Source organism: Mugil cephalus, chromosome 2 (assembly GCF_022458985.1).
Source record: "Mugil cephalus isolate CIBA_MC_2020 chromosome 2, CIBA_Mcephalus_1.1, whole genome shotgun sequence".
Taxonomy (NCBI): Eukaryota; Metazoa; Chordata; class Actinopteri; order Mugiliformes; family Mugilidae; genus Mugil; species Mugil cephalus.
In genome coordinates, this window is record NC_061771.1 from 10,402,517 (window position 1) to 10,428,228 (window position 25,712).

At 44.3% G+C, this 25,712-nt stretch overlaps 1 protein-coding gene across 1 annotated transcript in view; it reads right to left on the reverse strand.

Moving 5' to 3' along the window:
* Positions 1-5,951: 5,951 nt before the first annotated feature.
* Positions 5,952-25,712, reverse strand: part of maml3 (mastermind-like transcriptional coactivator 3) — a 101,529-nt gene continuing 81,768 nt past the window's right edge. Inside the window, exons 4-6 of the mRNA XM_047577758.1 lie at positions 14,236-14,505; positions 11,930-12,008; positions 5,952-10,527 (exon numbers count right to left, since the gene is read on the reverse strand). Of these exons, the coding sequence (XP_047433714.1) occupies positions 9,422-10,527; positions 11,930-12,008; positions 14,236-14,505 (1,455 nt within the window). The 3' untranslated portion in view covers positions 5,952-9,421. The remainder of the gene's footprint in view (positions 10,528-11,929; positions 12,009-14,235; positions 14,506-25,712) is intronic.

Here is a 25,712-nt window from a genome sequence, read left to right on the forward strand (position 1 = left end):
TGTTGTTATCTGGTGGCCTCCTGCTCTTCCACCACCACAATGACTCCTGCTACCACATTTATCAGCTTGACACCACACACACACTTTTCTCCCTCTCACGCCACACTACCCCATCCTCTGTTCCCCCTTTCCCCTCCATATGTCTTTCCACTCCGCGTTTCTGCAGCCACGTTTCTTCACCTTATTACTCGCTGAGAGGAGCAGAGTGAATGATTCTCCTAACTCGTCTCCCACTCTTTGTGACACATCATTTGTCGCTCTGATTAGAGCCCATAACAGTGCCTCTGGAGTGTGTGCCAGGCCAGCGGTGCGTCTGTAAGCGTTTGGCTCCAGGAGGAAACTGTCTGTCATTAACTCGTTGTCTGTGCTACAGAGGAAACACATTCGCGTGTGAGTTCGAGAGGCCTTCTGCCGGCCACGTTCCCTGTGCAGTAATAAAATTAGCTGAGGTAAGCTTCCCAAAAGTGAAACTTTTATTTTTTTTTTTAGTAATATCGCTCATGGAGCACATCTTGCTTACATTTGTTTGAGACTAAAATCTCTTCACAAGTACTGGAGGGATTGCCATGAAACTTAAATGAGATTCTCGACTATATTGGGGCCCTTGGCAAAAACTTCTAGCAAAGCTCTCGAACCATCATTTTAACCAATATCTTTCTTTGTCAGTCCTTTTTCACTCCCAGAGGGATAACTTCTTTTCATTTAGAGCTGAGTGTCGTCATACTTAACTACTTTAAAGATTTGTGCACACGACCTATATCAGGATTGAATGTGCAGAGTTGCATCAGGTGGGGGGGCCTAAGAAGTTCTTCTTCTGTCATTGAAAACTAAGCACATTACCAGGATTGTCAAACACTCTTGGCGGTCCCTTACTCCCCAAGCAACTGCACGCCTTACATGTTCCTAAGCTGCACCTCTGCATTCAGCGTAGACGTTCATGGTTCTAGGAGGATTAATCTCTGACTTTTTAGGTCTTGACAATGAAAAATCTGACAGAGGTGCATGTGCTCCTTGGAGAGCATATTCTAAACCGACTGTGGATGTAATTGTGGATGGTTGTTTGATCCTCTGACAGCTGCGACTACAAAGAGCCTTAACTTTACTGTAGCGTCAGGTCAGATCTTTAATTTGTCAACCTGTAGCCTAAACTATACTTGACTCATTCTACAACTGAGGGTTTTCATTGGCACTGATGAAGAATTAAAAAAAAAAAAACACCTTTCATTTAGCTTGAAACCTAAACAGCTATCGCGGTGTGTGTTGTTTTCTTTTCGATTTCTTTAGTTTAGGAGTTTGGGGTTTCAAAACAAAAAAATAAATCAAATTAAAGTCAACATTGCCTTATTTTCGTTTCTTTTTTCACACGTCTAATTTAAATTTAAAGCATTTTTTATTCACTGGTCAATGCAAAGGTTCTTTCAAATGTTTTACTCAGAACACTATTGGCAAACAATGATAATAATAAAAAAAATTGTGAACAGCATGAATAATTTAGTATGAAATTCATTATGACTGTAGGGAACATACTGTAAAGGTTACCATAAAAAATGTACTTCAGTTATCACTCATTCATTGAGCAAAACAACCCTCCCAGGGTCTTTAATTATGGAGCACCCAAAGTGCCACATGTTGCTGAAATAAACACATTTATACCTTCACACCAAAATCATTGCTGACGAGCTTCTCCATAGTTTTAGAATCCATTTGGAAATCTCAAAAAATCCAAGAAAATGACATATGGCTAAACACTGATCTTGTTTGTGTTGGTCTCCATCTACACGTGACATCACTAGTCCTGTCTGTAGGTTAACCAACTGGAAGAGCGATGCCAAGAGAAGAGTCCATAAGTAGAGGTGTAAATAACGACAACAAAACCGAAGAACAAAGAAGTGCAAACTAGAAGGAGGCCCAGACTTTGGCTTCACATTAAAACTCGCTTACCCTCCACAACGACCGCAGAGCTGAAGAACCAACAACAACGCAAACACGTAAAAAGCCACCATTTCCAGTTGTTCCACATTTTTGAAACTGCAGCAGACAGCCACAACGCTCCTTTGTATAACAGCAACACATCGCCACGCTGGGATGAAACTGGAGGGCTAAACCTGAGTCAGTATTGGTTTCCATGACATTTTGCAGTATTTTATTCCTGAGTCGAGCCTTTTCAAAGCCGGATAAATATTGAGAATGCATCGATAAGAAACCAGTGATTAAAGCTGCATCTGTGCTCGACAGGCCCAAGAAATCTGAACGGAGAATCCCTTTTGTGTCAGAATTACCGCTGTCACGTCTCCAGTATCTCGCAAACCAGTCAACTTTAATTGTGCGCTATATCTAGAAGAAGATTGGACTCCTCATCACATACTGTTGCGTGGGTGAAGATGATGGCACTATCTGTTTTACTGGAGAAGACGACAAGTCAAGATGCACAGTGATTTTAAGTGAACACCTTGAAGTCGTTGTTGTGCTCCTCAAACCATCCCTGAACCATTGTTGCTTTGTGGCAGGGAGCATTATCCTGCCATAAAAGGCCACTGACGTCAGAGAATGCTGTTCTGCAACAATGGTTTAGGTTGGTGGTACATGCACCATTCATGTGAGGTAAAAGAAAAACTGATTCATCAGACCAGGCAACCTTCTTCCATTACTCAGTGGTCCAGAACTGATGCTCACATACCAATTGTAGATGCTGTTGGCAGCGGAGAGTAATCACAGACCAGCCTATGTGCCTGTGATTACGCATCAACTTTGAGGACAAAATGTTCACTTGCCGTCTAACGTATCCCACCCACCGACAGATGCCAAGTAAAAATACGAGAAGGCAGCTTGTTTCCCTTCCCAGATGTGATTTTCATTTCAAATCACATTCAGTTAGAATGAATTCCTCAGAGCTCTGCTAATGTCTAATAGGCACTAGCCATTATTGCTGACATTTATACAGCAAATGATTGAATTGAAGAGGCTCTAGATTAAGAGAAAATCCTTGTTAATGAAACCCTGCAGCTCTTCAAGTCTGATTAGTTCCCATCAACACTACTTTTTTTTTTTAAGCCAGCAATGAACATCTCACCACCGTGCTCTCTGGAGATGTAAAGGTGTTAAAGCTTGAGATTGCAGCAAACACTTCCAGCTGCAGCGCCGCCTTCTTCACTCCCCATTTTCCTTCTGTCCCGTCCTTCATCCTCCCTCTTATTCTCGTTTTTTTCTTTTCTTTTTTTTTTCTGTCCTAGGTGGTGTTGCTACTGAACATGAGTAATGATGCTGTCATCCCCGTAAGTCTCCATTTATCAATGTCAGTGTGTGGTGGATATGTGTGCTGGTGATGGCGGGTTGGGGGTAGAGAGTGGAGGAGAAACAAGGCGGCCAGGGAAAGGCGAAGGAAAAGATGTAGCAGAAATATGAGAGGAGGTAGCGGAAGGTGGCCACGAGGAACAGGGGAGATGAAGAAAAGAGGTGTGGCTGTGCGGAGGATGAGGAGGAGTTTGGAGGGGGAGGATTGTGAGAAAGGAAGAATTACAGCAGAGAGGTCTGTCCCTGCGTGTGGTCCGTCTGTGTGTCTGTCTGCTGACACCAGCCAATGATTCATTGTCACCATTACGACCAGACAGAATTAAGGCTCTGCTCTTCAGCATATGCCGGTTTAATTATGCAAATCAAGTGTGTTAGACAAAACATTACTGCAGCAGTTAGCCAGTCTGATTTAGACGCTACATGATTGTTTGTCCATTTGTCTCCGTCACGCCTGTCAGCTAACAGGATAATTGTAATGTAATGTATATGGAGCCCTGGAATGGACCAAAAGCCTCAGCTCATAGTCTCCATTAAAAACTGTATTTTTCTGTTTTTAATTAATTGATTGGTTCACTTCTTTTTCTTTACAATGTTCAGAATGTGTCATACGTATAAACAGTGATTAGCCGTAACGTAAAGACGAGACGACTGGTTCTGAGCATCTGTTACGGGTCTGCAGCACTGAGCACATATTAAAGGGCTCATGGACAGTCAAGATTCACTGACACGTGCTTGGAACGTGTGAGTTTGGTGGTTGAAATGCTGTGGCTGGTCGGTGTAAACCTGTTATGTTGTGTATCTGCAAAGGTTGTAGCAGAGGCTTCTGACCATCCAGGTGTTGTGACACCTGATCTCAACCTCATGGCAACTTGAAAATTACCATAAAGTACAAAGCACATGACCTGGAGTCCAACACAGTGTGTCTAAGGGAAGCAAACATTCAGGTTTCTTATGCCCAACTGGATGGTGTTATGTGCAGAATGAACTGCTGCTCTATTTTAGAAGCACATGGTGTATGTATTTAGTACCAGGCTGCCCAGTGTCTGAGATCTAGAGATGTTTATTTGCAAATATAGACTACAATTTCCATAGCTATGTCTTCACGGGCTAATGTGAAAATAACAACCAATGTCTTGTTGTAAGCTTAAAATACCCCCTTCATAGTCTCTACAGTAAGTACTTTTCCACAGGCCCCACATTTCTCGAGTAGCCAAACAAAAGAACAAAAAGCACAAAGAAACCTGAACTGATTCTGGAGAGTGTCTTGTGTTATAAGCTGCCGATGTGTGTTCTCCTACATGCTTGGGTGAAGTGAAAGATATTCATCTGGTTGCAACTTTCAAACCGACCACTAGATGCCACTGGAACCTAAAAGGGTTGAACCTTTAACTAAACAAACAATTAAAGGTATGGACATACCAAACAGATATCAAAGAACTACTGACAAGGAGCCCTGACTGTAATGTCATCTTATGCTGCATGTACCTGTAGCCGTAGCCCTTAGACTACAGCCAATGTTCTACACCTGTGTGAAAGAAAATAACCCTTCTGTGAAACAGGAAGACCTTCTATTAACTGGAAGAGCTACAAACATCGTACAGAGATTGCCTCTCCAGAGTTTGTCTCTAGTTTATTTATTCTAGAAGATCATGTTGTTGTAAAATAACATGATTGTATATGAGAAGAAGATGAAAAACGAGAGCAGCTTTCTGTGCTGTTCACTGAGCTCCGGTTCTATCAGCTGAACATCCAAATAGTGGAATCTCTCTGACTGACTCCTTCCACCAGCAATTTGGTGGCATCAGACTAAAATCTGGTGACGAAGTCCGATTTGTGTGGTAGACATACAGTAGCCAAAACTACAAAACCAGGGTCATAGACAGAGAGGGTTCAACGCTGTGTTTACATGCACAGCTTAATCGAGCTATGCTTGAAATTTGACTTTCTGACTACAGTCCTTGTCCCAGTTTACATGCAGTGGAGAAAATCGAATAACTGACGGGAACATGTCCTCCTCCTTCACACTAGGTGGCGATATGTGTCTTTTCAGTGGGTTAACACCATGTTAATACGGCCCCCTTTACAGTTGACCCATTACGTCATATAATAAACAAGAGTTGTTCATAGTGCGGACTGGGATTTCAAACAACACATGAATAATACTTCGGCTTTATTTAATCTCAAAATGTGTGCAGATGAGATATGCGCTATTCCTCAGGTGGTGCTTTTACCGGCTCTGTTTACCTTTGTCTTCTGTGACCGGCTTTCTTGGATGTTTCTGTTCAGGGGTCATACGCCAGCGCAGTGGCTGTGGAGCATACACACACACATTATCCTGTCGTAGACGGATTAACCATATACACACCGGAGAAAAACAAATTCCAATCGCTTTATCTGGGTGTCTTAGTCAGAGAAGTCGGAAAACTCAGATTTTAGTAACATATGCACTTATGTTGTCCAGCTACAGTCCGATTAAGGCAATAATTAGTTTTTTTCACGTGCATGTAAACGCACTAAGTACGGCCAACTTTCAACTTTTGTCACGGCCCTCCTTGTGTACATTTACTGTTTCAGTTTGTATATACCTGTTGTTGGTGCCGGAGCTCCACAGCTGTCCTGTTATCGATGTAAAGGAAGCCAATGAAAGAGAAAACAGAAACTTTCATTTAATATGATCAGCGAGAACATTCTCTCTTTATTGTATCTTTTTGAAAAACAAACAAAAAAAAGTCTTCTGTAATTCTCTTTTGTTAACATTTCAGAATTCTGTACAGGATAAAAAGAAATAAGCACTGCTTAAGAACCAAACTAGAAAAAAAAAAAAAAAAAACAAATGAAAAAAATTCCAAAAAAGAGAGGAGGTTTACAATACAAATTAGTAGTAAGACATTGTCTGAAGTGCAATGGCATAGCTCAGATGGGTTAAAAGTGAAACCAAAAAACTTCAAAATAAAAATACTTCTCTATTTTCCAACAAACAGTAAATTCTTTACAGAGTAGAGACTGTATTATCTGATGTATTTAAACCTGTAAAAACATATTTACAAATAGCCATTATCTTTTATATACTTTTTCTCATTATCACATATATGTCAGCACCAGTAAAAAAAAAAAATAAAAATAATAATAATAATAAAAATAAAACAAAGAACATCAATAACAACAATTTTTGCTAAAATGTTGTCTACAGACTTGGTCCCGGTACATAATGATATTTGGAGGAAGCTTCCTTTCTCTTCCTGAAGGGATTTCAAACCAGAAACTCACTTTTGAGAGGACAGAAAGGTCACGAAGGCTGCGACCTGTACACTGAGAAGTGTTTCCATGCTTTCCTGCCTCCACTTCGGAGTGGTTGACCTCAGATGTTTACCTACACACTGATCCAACGCTCTGGGTGTACGCGTGAGCCTGCTGGCAGTACTGGACTGGTGTGAAAGTTTTGGAAGCATGAGCAGTGGAGCCGCCGGAGCCCCTGCAACTGTGAGCGCTCCATTGTTTCCGCTGCACGAGGCAGGCTCAACAATGCAAGAGTTTATCCAGTGACACAGGGGTCTAATTATTTCACCAACTTCCCCTGTTAAAACCGGGGAATGCTACAACCCCGCGCATCTGTCCACCCCCGACCTTCAAAACTCACCAGCACAGTGAGAAGGAGGACGTCCTCTCCCCAAACATGACAAAAAAAAAAAAACAAGTACAGAACCTAACGCTCATAGGACGACGGGCGCGGTGATTAAAGTTTGTATTTAAAGGGTTGGATTATACAACACCAACAGCCATGAGAACAGATGATGACGAGGAGTTAGTTTACAGAGAAGAAGGCTTTTTGGTTTTGTTGATTACAGCATCATCCTCCGAACGTTCACTCTGATGAGCTAAATACAAAGAAATGCACGTACAGACACGCTTTCATTCATCTTTAGACCAAGATTACAAAACAGTTAGAGATGTAAGGTGTTACCAACAGCTACTGTATTAAAACCTATTTGACACATATTTATTACTCAAACATCGGGGCAAAGGAGCGGACACAGCCTGGAGTAAAGCCTGCAGTTTTCTACAAGGGAGACACCTGTTGCCTTCAAACGGAGCTCATGGTTGTTACACAAGAGGCCGTGTGCACAACTGGCGAACGAGGATCTTATCAGAAATTTGAATCTGAAACGCCCGAACTTCCAGACAGTTGGTCTGGAGTCTCTCCGTTGGGAAGCTAAATCCTGCTGAGCCAATGCAATGGTTTGACACAAGAATAATGGCGAACTAATCAAACATGTCTCCAGAGTTGAATTCGTTTCCAACAAATTGGCTCTGATTGGTTGGAGGACAATTGCGTGCACAGGTATTTTTTCTTCTATAGCGGCTGAAACATGCCTCATAACGAATTTCAAACAGAGTGTTATCAGACTCATATTTTTAAATGTTGTTGTTTTCGTTGAGAACTCCTTGTGAACACAGAAAAGTGACACCATTTGAAGGCAGCGACTGACCTCAGAGGAAGCACTGATGCTAACTGGTGCTATCCGTGGTCACCCTTTACGCCCAATCGCCCGCTGAAGTTTTCTCCGATGCCTTTAAAACAAACTCAAGGCTTTAGCAGTGGTTCATTTTCCTTGTAAAGCGCTGGAAGGGGGCAATTTCTTCACAGTAGTGTTACAGTATAGCACAGTTTACGTTCTAGTTTGGAGCGAGGGCGTTCTATAGCTGCAGAACAAGAAGAGCCACGAGATGTAAAGCAGAGCTACACTGACTGACAACCAGGAGAAGGCTGCGCTGAGGCAGACAGACTGATTTTCAAAAGACGGACTAAAAGAAGGCTAATTTAAACTTCCCCCCTCTCTTTTAATTGTCACAACTAGAAATCATTGTTAGAGATAACACACAGCAACAAACAAAACAATGTGGGTGGTCTTTCAAAGAGCTTTTTCTTTGTCCTTAAAAAGAAGAAGTCACTTGTGGTGCTTGAATACATTCAGTGCCCAGCGATCGTTTTGCTTTTTGTCAGCCTGATGCATGTGATGTGGTTTGTGTCGCACAGGCAGAACGTTTCATGTAATATTAGCTCTGTTAGCTGCCTGCTACATCTGCACATCCTTCCGCATGGATGCTTGTTTGTCTATTTGTTGTTGTATATATGCGTGTGTGTGTGTACAAGTCCAAGTGCTTGCTTTAGCTGCCTACTTTCAACCCCTTCCTCTGCTTTTCACTCCCTTTGTCTTCCTCTTCATGCACACCTGTCATCCACAGCAACACAACACAGGAAATGAAACCCCGCACCACCCAGAAATAAAATTAAAAAAAAGAAAAGAAAAGAAAAAAAAAAACGCCACCCAAGTCGGTTGCCTAGCAAAAGCACTAGAGGGCAGAGTGCGCTTGTGTGGCACAATAGAGGAACGTCATTTGTTCTGTTGCGATGTGCACAATTTAAACAGAAAAAGGAGTTTCAAGAGCAAAGAACGAGTCTCTGGAGAGCGGGTGGGAAAGACAGAGACGGGAGGAGAGAGGGAAGGAGGAGGATGACAAAGAAAGAGATCAAGTGAAGAGAGTGAGAGAGTGTGAGGGAGACAGATTTGTGTGTTTGTGTGTGAAAATAGGGGGAACAAATCTAAGAGAGGAAATGGGAGCGCTGAGAGTGCTTTCTACTCCCCTCAGCTCCTCGCAGAGTTGCGAGAGATCTGAAGCACTGAGCTGGGTGGCACAAACACACAAATACAAATAAATTGCTGTCTCGAGAATAAGTCTTCCTTCCCCTTCATCAGTCTGTGGTTTTCAATCAGCCCCTTCTGAAGCCCGGGCTCAAAGATGCTGCTGTGTAAATGAAATCACTTTCAAACAATGAAACATGAGAGATATTCATTCCCTGGAGAAAAAGGGAAACTAATGAAACACACCTCTTAATCTCTATATTGGTTTTTCATTAATATGCACAAGACGTGATCTCTCTCTCCATCTCACACACTCACACACATTCATACCCACGAAACGTAACACGAGAACTCATTTATAACCTTGCTTATGTTTTACAAAACAAAAACATGTCAGTCCACTTCGTGTCATCTTTTCTGTTTTACTTTCTCAGGTTTTAACATTTGTCCTACTTTAATGTTCATCCCGTAAAAAGTTTCCCCGTTGGCTATTGGCTCTGGAAAAACTCCTCCATCCAGCCATCGCTTGAGTCCAGCTCTGCCCCTGAGCCATCGCCCAATCCAAAGGCTCCTCCACCTGAGGGCCCGCCCCCATACCCATAGGATGACATGTCCTGATTGGCTGTCCTCTGGTAGCCCTGTGGCTGACCTCCAACCCCGACTCCCCCTGGTCCATAGGGTCCACCTCCTCCTCCCCCTCCACTTATTCCGGGTCCCCCGGGGCCAGGCCCAAAGCCCCCCATTCCGCTCATTCCCTGGCCCATCACCCCCTGGTTCATCCCCTGGCTCATGACCATGGGCCGGGGCTGGTTGGTCCTGGGCTGACCACCCATGTGAGGGCCCATCATTGGGCCACCCATACCCGCAGCCGGGTTGCCCACCCTGGGGTCCATCCCCTGACTCATCCCCTGTCCTGGGCCCTGAAAGTGTTGCTTGGCCATGCGTGGCGGTTGGCCTGGCTGCATCCCGTAGCCCTGGGCAGAACTGAAACCCACTATGTCTCCTCCCCCTCCTCCTGTAGTCCTTCCAACTCCGCCCCCCATGGCCTGCAAACTTTGTCCTTGCTGCTGTGGCCAGCCACCTGCCCCCATTCCGCCGCCGCCTCCTCCTCCTGCTCCCAGCATGCTTTGCAGTCTCTGTGCTTGGGCTTTGGCGTTAGGGGGACCTTTGAGGGTTTGTTGGGTCATGGAGTTCATCAACATCCCTTGTCCTCCATACCCTCCAGCTCCGCCACCTCCCGGGCCTCCAGGCATACCTCCAACCCCAGGGCCTGCACCTGTTTGCCGAGGCGGTCCTGCGGCTGGGTTGTGCTGCGGTGGAATACCCATGGTGGCTTGGACGCTTTGGCTCTGGTGCTGCTGCTGGTGCATCATTTGGCTCATGGAGGGGTTGAGCCCGTACAGTGAACCCTGGTTGGACCCCTGGTTACCATAGGGTAGTCCCATTTCAGTCTGGGGTCCCACAGAGCCTCCCTGGCCCTGAACAGAACCCATCTGGACCATTTGCTGCTGGTTTTGCTGCTGTTGTTGTAGGAGACGGGCGGCCCGAATGTTCTGGAGGGCTTGATTCCTGGTTGCCAAGTCTTGAGCAGAACCTACGAGCAGAAAACGAGATGAGTTTAGCCAAGAGAACAGCGAGTCACTGAGGAATAAGAAGAAGGAGATTTTAACTGGACTTCTAAAAAAATCTCTCTCTGGAACCCGTAGTCAAATCACCAAATGACACATAGGATAGGTCTGATTTATTTACCACGACAGCTTGCTTACTCCGGAAACAAATCCTTTCCATTTCATTTTGTCCAAATCCTACCACACCGAAATAAAACTGAACACACTAAAGCAGCAACATCTCACTTCTTGGCATTTTCCTATTAGACACTCAGTAGTAGCAGAACTAAGGAGGTCTGGTAGCATGGAAATGGCTCTAAATCCTCTAATAAACCCACTTCTGACATCATTCCACTAATCCCTCACCTCGCAGCTCAGGCTGGAAATGTAACAGAGGAGTGAGAATGAGGAGGACCACACACTCCAGGCTCACAGGAAGGAAGAAACACTGCATTGCCAGCCATTTACAGTCCGCAAATTTGAAATCTCAAGTACTGCAGGTGAGGTGATAGCAGCACAATAATGCCTTTAAATCACTGCCACACTGAAGAAGAGTCGAACTTATGGGTAAATTTATAGGCCAGGGCTTCATGCTGATGCCCCCTCTTCCTCTCCACATTATCTCCTAGACGTGCAGACAGACAGATGGCTATAAATGGCTTTCGACTTAACTCTCCTCCTCCCTCTTTGTATTTTCTTCATCTCTTCATCATCCTCTCGCCCACTCATCTCTCTCTCACTCTTTCTTCCTTCCCAACCTCCCTCCCTGCCTAACAGACCATCTACCTCGTCCTCTTGCTGCCAGCCCCCCAACTCCTTCTCTCTCCCGCTTCCCTCTCCTCATCCATCTCTCTGACTTCACCGGAACTCTGGGGGATCCAGGACAGACAAGTTGCCGTGGTAACAGGCAGAGCAAGAATTTTCTTTTTTTTCTTTTTTTTTTTATGAGAGAGACGAGAGAGAAAGAGGCTGAAGAGCATCAGAACGCCAACTGATGTATCTGACAGAGACAGACAGAGAGGATGAGGTTTGGTTTCGGGGTGATGTTCACTCAGCGCTGCTGTTTGCACACATATCTGTCTGCGCATGTGGCACAGAGTGATCCGTAAAATCTGTTTAACGCTCAAATGTCTTGGTCTCCACCGTGTATACTATGCTTGTTGAGGACCAAACATGCACGCATCCATCTGGATTCTACACAAATATCTGAAAGCTTATTTACCTACAAATCCATTTCTTAACGTGGTCATCAATAAAAAGCTGAGGGATTTGTCAGGTCTTGCTTTGTTTATCAGAAAATCCATTGAGGTGCTAACAGACTTGTGTTTTTGCATACATTGTATGCATTGGTAGACAGTTGAGATGAATGCATGCGTTTGTGCGACTCACCTTGGTACTGATTGACTTGGGGATATGGATTCCTCTGGCCCTGGCCCATCTGTCTGGGGAGGTGTTGCTGCTGTTGGAGCTACAGACACAGACCGAGACAAATTGTTAGACATGTTCTTTGTTACCATGTTTAATTCTCCCCATAGCTTTTCCATGAATTCATGATTTAGTAATAGCCAGTGGGGAGAAGCGGGCTTTATGGCCTTTATAATGATAAACTGGTGGTTCACAAAAAGATACTCACACAACTGAAGCATCATGTGGATCAAGAAGCTTTAATTTCACAGTATTTTCTTAAGGTAATACACTAATCAGTGGCTAAACTTATTAGAGGACAGAGAACCTAAATTAATAAATTGTCATTTAGATTAATCAGTCAGCAGGAGAATCAGACATTTCAACAACTCAAATTGATTTTTTTCCGGTTGTTAGTCACATATTACATGAGAAAAGAAGCGACTTTAATGTGGCGGAATGAAAGCAGCATTGGTTTCAGTAGATACAGGAAATGATCACCGAGAGAATGAAAACATCTACTGTCAAGATCAGACGGATGTTTCATACACTGCAAACTGATGCTGGTACTTTGGTGTAAGACACTTGTTTGGTACAGTAGAGACAGATGTTGGCACTTTAAAGGTTAGACAGATGTTGACAGATGTTTGGTATGGTAGAGATAGATGTTGGTACTGTCATGATCGGAAAGGGTTGTGTTTTTCACACTACAGATAGGTGCTGGTACCTTTGAGGCAAGGCAGATGTTGACACAAGATTTGATTCTTTGAAAATTAGACGAATGTTTGGTAGAGTAGAGGCAGAGGCTGGTACTGTGACTGTTAGACAGATGTTGGTACAGTAGAGACAGATGTTGGTACTGTGACTATTAGACAGATGTTGGTACAGTAGAGACAGATGTTGGTACTGCGACTATTAGACAGATGTTTGTACTGCGACTATTAGACAGATGTTGGTACAGTAGAGACAGATGTTGGTACTGTGACTATTAGACAGATGTTGGTACAGTAGAGACAGATGTTGGTACTGTGACTATTAGACAGATGTTGGTACTGTAGAGACATATGTTGGTACTGTGACTATTAGACAGATGTTGGTACTGTGACTATTAGACAGATGTTTGTACTGCGACTTTTAGACTGATGTTGGTACAGTAGAGACAGATGTTGGTACTGTGACTATTAGATGTTGGTACAGTAGAGACAGATGTTGGTATTGTGACTATTAGACAGATGTTTGTACTGTGACTATTAGACAGATGTTGGTACAATAGAGACAGATGTTGGTACTGTGACTATTAGACAGATGTTGGTACAGTAGAGACAGATGTTGGTATGCTTCACACATGGATGTTGGTACAGTTGAGATTAGAAAGTGATTTGACACAAAGGAAAGAGATGTTTTGTACAGTAGTGACAGATGGTGCTACTCTGGAGCACCATCTGTACTGTACCAACAGATATTTGGTACAGTCGAGCACCGAGACAGATGTTGGTGCAATTGAGACAGATGTGTACAGAACAGTATAGTGGAGTATAGGCAGATATTGGCACAGTTGTGGTTAGACAGATGTCGGGTATATCTATACCTAAACAGATGTGCTGTTACTTTAGTCTACAGTACTTGCATAACGATCTCCTACACACACAGTATCAAAACTGTGTGCTGTGTGTGTGTTATGTTACAGCCGCAGCGGTCCTGCAGGTATCAATAATTTAATGTGTAAACCTAAAAGGTTTTGTCATTAATAATCAGACTGGGTCCGTGCTGCATCAAAGCAACTCCTAGACCGGTGGTTTATTTAAACAAAGGTATCAGATCCAGTTAACAACATACACTAAACCCCAGCAGGATGCGTTTCCTTTCAGCCACCTATATTTGTGTGTCTGTGTATGTTTTTGCAGATCCAATTAAAACCAACATGGTGGGTGGTGACTTCAGAGTTCAGAACTCTTTAACACTTGATTCCTTCACAGAGAGCGAAATAAAAAGAAAACACCACATTATCACAGCAGGCGGCATATGGCAAAAACACACACATACACACGCACACACACTGCAGAGATGAAAAGGAAGTAGTGAAGAGGGGGCTGGTTGAGGGTAATTATACATGCAACCAGACAACAGTGAGGAAGAGGAGAGGATGAGCTGCTCTTGTTAGAGCTGAGATATGTACATGCCTGCGAGAACGAACAAGACGCACGCACCCAAATTATAAATTCACGCGCGACAGTTGAATCACACATACATCACAAGGTATTTTGCCGTGAGCCAAATGAGTATAAACTCACCTGTTCAGCCAGTAGTTGTTGTTGTTGTTGCTGTTGTCTCTGCTCTCGTAAAAGCTGCTGTTTCTGCTGCTCCATCATGTGCATCTGCACCCTCTTCTCCTGCTCTATCGCCATCATCTGCTTCATCATGGCCGCCTGCTGCTGGTTTCCCACGTAGCCCGGAGGGGGACCCGACCCCTGGTTTGGGCCCACCCCAGAGGCCACGCCCCCAGCAGGGTGAGGAGGTGGTATGGCACCAGGCGGTCTCGACATTCCCACCACACCCTGTTCCTGGAAAGACAGAGAGGAGGATCTCATTAAAAACACTATTGTAACTGGTCAATCAATCAAGTACTGTACCACTGATAACTGTCCATTAAATGACAACCAGCAGTAATGGATAACAGCTAGCCTTTCTTTGTTCAAAACTAACAAAATCCACCTATTTGCACCTCTAAAACTGCACCTTGGTTGATCAGTTTACTGGTGTCTTGTACACAAAAGCTAACACAGAAGTGCCGAAAACTGCAATTCCACAATTCCTCAAATGGCCACTTGAGGGCGTCTCCAAACTCGAGCCGAAAACAGCTAACTTATCCAATCAATACAACAGTACAGCCTAAAAGTATTTGCATGCATGTTTGGGGTGTGGGTACTCCACGTGATAGGTAGGTGAAGGCTCAGGCTGCCTAGCTGTCTGTCTAGGCCTCAGCTGCCCATGCCTACTCCATTCATGTTCAGTTTTTGAATTGCCAAGATGGTGACAGCCATAGACACCACACTGAGCTTCAGAGCTGCTCTTCAGGAATCCCATGGATGACATCAGAGAGGATTTGTCCATCTTTATATACCAACTTACTTTTTGTGGAGTTTGTGTTAAGCTAATGGACTCCAAGCAGAAAGACTGTGTTTACTGTACAGACGTAACGATATTCTCGTTTAACTCCCAGCAAGAAGAGTATATCTCCCCTTAAAGTTGAGGTGTTCCTGTGAGGCCTACGTTAAATAATATTTGTGTCGTTAAAGTGGCAGAGGAAAAACAAAAAATAGCTAAATTAGCTTCTCAGCATCTAACAAAGACATTCCAGACAATGAAAACCTCCTCCTCAGTGTGTCATTGTTTCTGCTCTTCATCACCAGTGAATGCCGCACAATTACATCAACTACAGAAGGAAGACATATTCGATACACTCCTGGAGAATTGACAGTGACAGATTTAAACAGGCTGTTTCAGAAAGAGCGCCGCAGCCAAGCGTTATGATGTATTTTAACTCACAAAGACACAAACCAGCTGTCTGTGAAAGAGAGCGAAAACAAGATAAAGACAGAACAGCCTCAAGATCCAGCTCGTTGGGCCACCCTGAGTCCTCCCAATGGGGCACCGGTTTGTCCTCGCTGCATACATTATCTCCTCATTAGCATATAAAGAGCACTTCCTCCTCCACTCAGCCGTATGCTAATCTCTAATAGGATGAAATGGCCTGCTCTGGCCAATGGGAGGGAAGCGTTTATGGATCTATTAAAGGTTAGACAGCTGAACGACAGGGGACATCGGGTAGGCACATTGGCAACGAGAGGAGAGGAAAGAAAGATCTGGGCGTGTAAGTTGAAAAGCAATGTGAAAAACACATGGAAGCGTAGATAGATTACATTTAACTGCAGGGCAAGGATGAAACCGCAAAAGCAGGATTATAGTTCATAACGCTGGCTACAGCCCGTAACATACCACCATACTCAATATATTTTGAAAGAACCAAAGCCTCATAATCCGTAGCGAGGTCTCTGCTCTTCTTAGTAAGGAGTTAGGTGGAGATAAACCTCATATATTAAAGCACAAAAACACCCCTCTGAGCGCACCAAATCGGCCGCTCAAGCCCGGCTCAGCAGACAGCCCGGCCAGACTGATCAATGTCCGGAGCTACGTGCCTCATCTCCGGCTGGCATGTTTGTGCCCTGATGGCAGAGGAGAGCTACTCGGGCGATGCGAGAGAAGGAGCGGAGAGGGGAAGAAGGCGCAGTGTTAGGAAATGACCAACGGGTGGCAGTGGTGATCTGTAAGCACAATTGTACGTGAGTGCGTGCGCATGTGTGTGTGTGTGTGAGTCTCACTGGCCTCCTCTCAGCAGATGGCTCAATCATGACGGTTCTGATCTACGATCTCTCCCTCTCCCCCTCTCACTCTACCTCTTTTCTTTCCTTCTCTCTAAAAACCCTCCCATCAAACTCCTTTCTCTACTCTTTCTCTGCTTCCCTCTCTCCCTCCCTCCTCCCAGTAGACAGGGGGCCCTGAGTCATGTCCACACAATCGCAAAGGAACGGAAGAAAGATGGATTAGAAAGGAAAGAGGAGAGGAAAAGTCTCAGAGAATTAAAGACTTTGGTGGAGGCGGTGTGTGTGTGTGCGTGTGTGTGTGTGTTGCAGGGGAGAAACGGTTCTCGAGGCACCACGGTGGGAGCTACGTTAACTTCTGCACGCCGCATGTATTTTGTTAAAAAACAGAAGAAAAAGGCACGCGAAGAGAGCGTGAATGAATTAGCAGCAGTATCAGTCTTATTTTACTGTTATTAGTACCCCTTTGAAGCGTCGCTAATAATCAGCGAATTGAATATCACGCCAATAAATGCCGCTGAATAGAAAGCAGGTAACCTCTTCAGAATGAAAAAGCAAATTAAATTAATTGGAGGGGAGAGCGCGAGCGCGGAGAGGGAAAGAGGCAGGAAAGGCGAGTTAGCGCGTCGATCTTGTTACGGGAGAAAAGCAAGAGGAAGCGAGGAGGTGATGAGCCAAAAGAGGAGGAGGAGGAGGAGTAAAAGGTGGGATGGAGGGGAGGAGAGGAGGGCAGGTACCCTGGCAACAGTTGCTGCGGCGAGGAGCAGATGGCAGTCATGGCCGCCGCGCATGGTCACCCTCCGCAACACCGGGCAGACCCGAGCGCATCGCACATATAGTGTAGAGCGCACAATATTTATAAGACCTTTCCTCTGTCTGTTCACCAGCCTATCGTCCGTTCTCTCTGTCCTCATGGACGAACGCTGTTTAAGAATGTAACAAAGAGCATCCAGAGTCTTCTCTTCTACCCCTGTCCGTCCAGCTCTCACTGTCTTTATTCTGGCATCTCGGACCGGCTTGAGTCCCTCCCCAAACTGACAGAGAAATGGGTCAGCAGCTAAAGAGCCGCGACGCTTTGCTGCTGTTCTACTGCAAGGACTCCGTCAGTGGCTGCAGTCTGACACTGCAACAGCAGCTGTAAGTTAATACTCGGCCGACCTGTGGCAGGAAAGAGAGGAATAAATGAAAGGAGAGCTGAATGCATTACAGGTCGCTCCAGAGGATGTGTGTGTTTGTATTTGTGTGTGAATGTCCATGCGTGTGTGTTGGACACTGTCAGCTTTATTGGGTTAAGAGGCATGGAGAGCCCAGGTGATTACATTACACGTGAAGCCAGCGGAAATGTGTGCGTGCATGTAAGAGCGAGAGAGGGAGAGGGAGAGACAGAGACAGTGAGACAGAGGGATGGTCAGAGGGACGGTCCGTGACTCATGTAACAGAAATACAGTTAGGCCCCGAAATATTTGGACAGTGAGACAATCTTCATGATTTGGGCTCCGCATGCCACCACACTGGATTTGAAATTAAGCGACTGAGATGCAGTGGAAGAGCAGACTTTCAGGTTTAATTCAAGTGGTTAAAGGAAAATATCCTATGAAATGTTTAGGAATTACAACCATTTTAAAGTCTCCTCGTTTCAGGGGCTCAAAAGGTAACTGGACAAATTAACGTTACGATGAATAAAATGTGCATTTTTTTAATCCTTCGCAGCTCCTGTCTCAGTTGTTGCTCGTTTGTTGGTCTTTCTGCCTTGTGTTAAGAAAGTCGAATGCATGCTCGACTGGGTTGAGATCTGGTTGACCATATCATTGCAGAATATTCCACCTCTTAGCCTTAGCCACCACTGTTGTCTTCTCTAGACGTCCAGGTTTTTTTTTTTTTGACAGCTATCTCTCTGACGGATCTCGTCTTTTTTTTTTCAACCGAAGGATCGTCTGTTACACTTTCATTGAGATCTCCTTTGACTCCATGTTGTTGGTTCACAGTTAAAGCTTCCAACTGCAAATGCCACACCTGGAATCAACTCCAGGCTTTTTACCTGCATAAATGATGAAGGACTAATAAGGGAATAGCCCATGCAGCCCATGTAATAATGTCCCTTGAAAAAGAGGCAGCTACATATTAAAGAGTTTTAATTCCTAAACCCTTCCTCTAATTTGGATGTAAATACCCTCAAATTACAGCTGGGAGTCTGCACTTTAAGCCCATACTGAGCATATAACTGTACCTTTAACAGCTAATATGACAAAACTTGTGTCAGTGTCCAAATGCATGTGGACCTAACTGCACGTGTTAACTGTATTAATTTTATCTTTAAAGGTTCATCTGCATACATCGGTTTGATCATCCGCTCTCCCATCTGTGACTGCGCCGCAGCGAGATTAAAGGCTGCACTTGCTACTATGAAACAACACACATACGGCTAAATGCATACAGCCACACTGGAAAGACAAACACAGACAGACACACTGTTACAGCAGAAAGAAACACAAACATTAGCACACAGAGTCTATAAGAGCAGTGGCGCCTGGCGGCAGAGCGCCGGGCGTCTGTGTGCCCACTTGTATAAGAGAAGGGTGAGGAGAGAGGAGACGCAGAGCGCACAGCGCTACAATCGAGCTCAGGCAGTGACCAGGAAGTGAATCCGTCTGCATTATGTTTTGCGTTCAGGTGAGCGATGCGATGGTCTGGGTACAGCAGCAGGGACGTGCGTTTAAGCCGGGTCTCTGCTAACTATGTCCGGCTGAAGGTCACGGATCCCTTTCACAGCCCGGAGCTCACCTCACACTCTGACCCCTCAGCTGATGCTTCAGAGGTGTAAAAAACATGCAATGCAACATGCATGACTAATGTATGTACAGAGCACGTCTGGTTGCTTGAATGGAGCTGCACTCAACGGCATTTTCAACGGCTACAGTCTCAATGGATAGAGACGCAGATGCAAGTACCATTGGAAGATGCAGAAGATGAAATTATGTTTAAAAATCCAGGAACATGGCCTCATACAGCAGAGACATGTGTGCTTTATAAGTAAGTAAGACAGTAACTAAAAATCCTAAAATTGTGCGCTAACCTCCAAAAAAGCTCAAAATGTGCTTAGACGTGGATTCAGGTAAGAGACATCATCCCCCTAAATGCACATATCATTGAGGTTCATCCATATGACACCAGCCTCCTGCCCTCAGTCCCAAAAGCACTTTTATTCAGCTGTACCCAGATCATAGAAAATGTGATTTTCTTTGTTTGTTTTGTTTTGTTAAATCGCCTCAAAATTTCAGGTGAATAAAACTAAAACCAGAACATAAGACTCCTGAGAACATCCATCTCCTTGGCAGCTTCATCTTCCTCTGTGCTGTTGTTTCCCTTGTTCCGAGTTTTAGTTAAATAACAGGATAGAGATCCATTACTGGTAGTGCCGAGCACTCCAGTACAGAGGATCAAAACACTGTGCTAATAGATGTTTGGTTTATGGGTGTAACGAGCCAGGAACATCATGTGCCGTTTAACCATAGCAGGAGATCGGGGAACAACAACGTCATTACAAGAGCACATATCAAACCTCAAATGCTAAATTTTGTTTGCTTCATCCAGCTGTTCATATGCAGGAGAAAGGAAACTGTTTTATTCCAAATGATAACAATCAGATGGAATAATTAAGTCCTCACAACTTGTTTGGATTCACCACACAGGTAAGTGACTTCCTGCATACGTTCAACCACGGCTGATAGAGCACATTCAGTCATTCATTCTCTGTGACCACTGATGGGTCGTGGAAAAACCCAAACGCACATATGTGTATATAGGCGCTCGTAGTAAAAACAGAAGTATGATGCATGTGATGCAGCACCTGCTCACTGATTCATGAAGTCACATGCACATCCAAAAACATACGTACACTCCAAGCAGATGGTGAGTCAGATCTATCCCATAGCACCACAGGAAAAGAAGAGATTACTTTGACACACACAAACACGTCACCCATCTCTGTGAAGACGTTTATTAAGATATTTCAATTCCTAGCTCCTCAAAGTACAGACAAACCAACGTCAAAGAACTACCGACGTGTTTGGAGCTAGAACGTACAATCTGCACCCATGTAAATAATGTTCCAGGAGGGGGCAGTAGTCACTACTCGTCATTCAAAAAGGGAAAACAGGAAGAGCTACTCTAAGCTGGGAGGCAAGGAAACTAGAGGTACAAACCTCCGTACCTGCAGTTTATTCAGCCTAGATAATCGTGCTGTCGTGGAAACATTTATGTGTTTAAATACTGAGGTTAGATGAAGAGCGAGGATCCGACTAATCCAACGGGGCAGGACGCAACGCAAAAACCTTGAAACACTTGAAAAAGGTCGACCGTGGGTGCTCGGTGTATCAACAACTCAACCATTAATCTTTAGTAACGACGAACCAGCTCTAACTCTTCCCCTAATCTAATGCTAAAACCAGTTCCTAACCTTCAGAAACTACTTTCAAGTGGTGTGAGAATCCACTTTAATCTAAAGCTCATGCTGGTCCTCATAGTTATACACAGATAAATGTACACGTATAAATACGCAGTCACGTTAAGTTTCCTTCTAAAATGTTTTACAGTGCAGACTCCCCAAAATGTCACCATGTAAACGCATGTAATCCCCACATTACAGGCAAATACACACACACTGAAACACGGTTAGGCTGAAGAGTCGAGGCCGCACGTTTTTCATGTGTGGAACAACATACCCACCCACCTACCTACCCCACCCCCACCCCCTCAAACACACACTTACTCAGTTCCTCCCAGAAGAGAGTTATATTTAAACTGCTGGAGAGGAGTCTTGCTCCCCACAGAGGTCTGTTTAATCTCTAACATCTCTCTGCTCTAAACCTAACTGGCCTATTTCTGAATCTTCTGAATCTAATCTACACTCACACAAGTAGTAAAAATCGAGGGGCAACGTCAAAGCAAAACACAGTCGGACCCCGCAAAGTCTCAAAAATAAATGGAGTGGATTAATATCTTGGGATCATCCTTTAGCTGAGGTGACACGATGCCGTGAAGGAGTCAATCAGTTAAAGTAAATGAGTCCTGTGATTAACCAAGGGATTTCTCCGCAGTCACAGGATGCCACCCACAGACAGCGTGGAGCCGGGAATGTCACTTCACGCTCATTTACAATCACGGAGTGTGAAATTGTTAAAAAACGTCTGATTTCTGCGACAAAAAATACTTTCAGTTGGAAGTGAGCACGGCATATATCATATATACACATTCATACCCCAAACTAAACTCAACACATTTGATAGTAGCCACTCTAAAGGACTTCTTAGTGCAGGATTGTAGATGTGCATATAGATTTCAGCCAGACTGTGATTGACTGCTCTGTAATAGGTGTGTGTCGTTTTGGGGGGTGGGAAACATTACAAAGTGTGTGTTGGTTTCGGAATTCTGGATCCAACAAACAAGAAGGACGGAGTCTGCTACGTGATGCTTTAAGGCAAACAACTGAAGGACATGCTGAGCCTCAGAGCTCAGTTTTTTTCTGTTAAGTTGGACATTTTAACATGGAAATCACTTTTTGAAGACAGACTCAAATGGCTTTTGAGGAACAGCAGTAGGCACTCGTGTGTGTGTGTGTGTTTGCTTCTATTTTCAGCCCTGGATATTTTTGCCTGTGTATAACTAATTGATCATCTTGATGGAGGATCTATTCTGTACCTGATGTCCATCAATAATATTTAAATGTGAAAGTCGGCCACCACTTGCCGGCTGAATGTCTAAAGCTCGAAAGGAATTAAAAGGTTTAGGATATTTCCCTTCTGCTCACCTGACATCAAGAAGCTGTGTGTACGAGCTTTCACAATAAAAGATCCCAAAACTAAAACATCCATAACAACCGCGGAGACGTAACCAGCAATTAGTTGTGTTTCTCCTTTATTAATTAGTCTGTTGATCAGCTCATCAGTTAATTATTGCATTAAATCTCCAGTGTTAGCCCGGTTTTAGTGGCTCCTGTAAAACATTTTAACGACCTAATCTGAAGAGCTCCTGCCTAGAAATGCCTCTATTACCAGCCCCGCATCGCCACCGCACTTTATGTAAGGTGGATAAACGGTCACGGACAGCAGAGTATGATGAGAGGACAGACGACGCGAGTAAATCATGTCCACGGCGTCGAGGCAGGAGCAGGAAGACGAGGAGGGAGTGTGAGCGGAGCGGAGGGATGAGATCATTGGTGGCCGGGGAGTGATTGAGGCGAGCAGACGAGTGTACCACCCTGAGAGGGACCAGGTGCTACAGTAAATCACCCTGGTAACGGTCGCCATGGAGACCTTAAAGACACAACGGGGCAGGCGCCCGCACGGTGGAGGACGGCTGTGTCCGACGACGTGTGTGTGTGTGTGTGTGTAAATGTAAATGTGCGCGCACTAAACCGGTAAAGAGACTGATGTGCTTCTGTGTAATCTAATCATGGCGGCTGAATGTGGAACATCTGAATGACAGGTTGGAGACACAGCAGGTGGACGGCGCCTTCTCTTATGTCCCTTATATCACAGCAGCCTGTATTACTCATGTGTTCGTATGTGAAATGCAGCGAGTGTGTATGTACGGCTATCATGGCGCGTACAGAGAATTCCCAACTAGAGTCTTTGAATTATTCACAGCTGCGATCAGAGCTATTACACGGCTGTTAACAGAGGTGAGGAGACATTCCACACGTCCGTCCATCCTCCCATCTCTGTTTACCTCCCTCCCTCCCTCCCTCCCTGCCTCTCGTTATGACAGTAAACCGCCTTTTTATCCGTCCAGTCTCTCTGAACGACCTCCTCTTCAATTTCCTCCGCTCTCTTTCTGCTCCGTCTCCATCTCCTCTCCTCCGTCCGACGGCTTTTCCACCGTTCTCACACTCCTCCTCCTCCTCCACCACCCTTCCTCCCTTGTTCTCTATTCAGCCTTCATCTCCATCCATCTTCCCCTCGTTCCTTCCTCCTTTGTTCACCCCTCTCTCGTCTGCCTCACTCGCTCAACAGCTCCACCATTTCTCCTGCTTCCATTTGTTTTTCTACCCGTTCCACATTTGTTTTTCCTCATCCACTCTCATCCATCTTTATTTTCGCCGTTGCTCATTTAACGTCTGCGTCCGTGCCCCCCCCACCACCCTCGCCTCAGCGGCCATCATCACCCCCCCTCCTCCCTCTCGCCGTCGTTTACCATTTTTCAATCTCTTCTTCTGTTTTCTTTGACTCCATCCCTGCCGAACGGCCGCATAACCTCCACCTCTCTTTGTCTCTCCCTCCATCTACCTCTCTAAATCTATCTCTGCCTCTGTCATAGCCCCCTCATTATGCCCTCTCCCTCCCGCTCTTGCTTTCTCCCTCTCTCCAGAGAAGCCATTAGGTGCTGCTGTAAGGCTATCACTCTTTTGCTCTCTCCTTCTCTTTTCACTCTCTGCTGTAGTCTCAGGGCAATAGGTTTCCCCTTCCCTTCCCTCCTTCCCTCTGTCATTCCTCTTCACTCTCTCCATCCCTCTTTTCCTGTGTTTCTTTAGGCGGCCCCCTCCTCCTCCCGACTTCACATCCTCCGACTCCCTTTGCCTCACCTCCATCTTGATTCCTCCACCCCTCTAACTACCCCCACCTTTCCCTCCATCCCACGGTATTCCAGTGAGATAGACTTCTATAGCTGTAGGCTTGTATATATTCTATATTGTATAAATATACTGTTCTGTGGCTCCATTGCGGTCCGTGGAGGGGCGGCGAAACACACACACGCTGATATGTATTTGCAGTAAATCATACTGTCAGGTTCAAGAACGTAAACTTTTCCACGATTTAGAACCAGCTGCTACACATAAGAGCAATAAACCTACATTCATTACTCATTAACATACTGTGGTGTTTGGTTCATTACGACCAAACCCCCAAGATGTTCAGTTTAAAGCTACGACGTGGAGTGTTTGACCACTAGCAGCGCTAAAGAGCAATGTTCCTGCCATTGGTTTCAACGCTATTCGTGCAGACACATAGTTTGCACACACAGTCAGCTGTCAGCAGTTTTCCGGTATCAGGCCTAGTTTTTCTGGTAGGTCCCCGTTGGTTCAAATTGGATCCCTGACGCCTGCTGTTCCCACAATTCAGCGCCTTGAATTGGCGCAGAATAGGATTTAGTTTCACTTAGACAACCAGAGCTCCAGAAGAAAAATTTTAGTTGGCAAAGTGAACAAAGCGATGAAGCACACTCAACACCTTTCCTGTTTTACATCTTCATCTAAACTCAACATTCAAATACATACAATACACAACCACATGTTCATCTAAAATTAATAAATTGTACGAGCGGTTGGATCTGTATGGTGCCGTGTAGCTCTTTATAGTTTCCCCTTCTGGGATGAAGAGTTATTTCCTCTTCTACAGATGCAGACAGTATTACTTCTAGATAGGATATGCATCACGATACTTGAGTCATGATACGATACATTATTGCGATATTATGATATGATCGCGATATATTTCAATATTCTACATATTCTACTTGAATAAAAACGTGGTGGTGGAGGTGCAGAAGTCTTTCACGATCGACCCAAAACATGACTTGTCTTATTATATTGAAACATTCAAAATCGATATTGTATTGGAAGAAAAAATATCACGATATATTGCCATATCGATATATCGATATCCACCATGTACCAGTTGGCTGTAGTTTTTGCAGTGAAGTTCAAGTGTAACCAATTTTTCACTAACTATAATGTTTGTTCTCCAAAAAAAAATCCAGACCACTGCTTATATCGAGAAAGATACAAATTGTTGTCGGAGAAGCTGAATCCACTAATTTATTACATAATTCTTTCAAACTGAACGTGTCCGTGGTGGCAAGAATGCGCATGTGCCTTTTGGGTTATCATAATTTGTGCTACTGGAAAAATTCCAATGGTTTCTAAGATGTTGTGCTTTAAAGTCACTGTTGTTAAAAATCCAGACGGACGTTTTGAGGCTTTGGTGTTATAATAATAATAAATAATAATTATAAAAACAAACAGGCATTTTTTACTTTTTCTATTTACAATGTGTATAATCAAATTATCTTCTCATTAATAACAAGCAGGGTTTTTCCATGAACCAACATGCTGAATTTTTCACAAAAAGAAAAAATTCAAAACAATTAATCTTTTCATCAAAAATGTCTGCGGATTATTTTTGTTTTGATCAAATTTGCCGCCACAGCTCTCTCAGAAAGCTGCCTCACAGACACTGCATGGATAAGATCAGCACAAGAAGGAGACTCAACAGACTGTAAGCCTTCGGAAGGATATTTCTGGTGTTTTTCTTGCTCTGGATAAAAGGTATAATGACAAATTAATCCGATTTCCTTATCCAGTTATTGTATTAGAGGCAAACATTCACAAATCA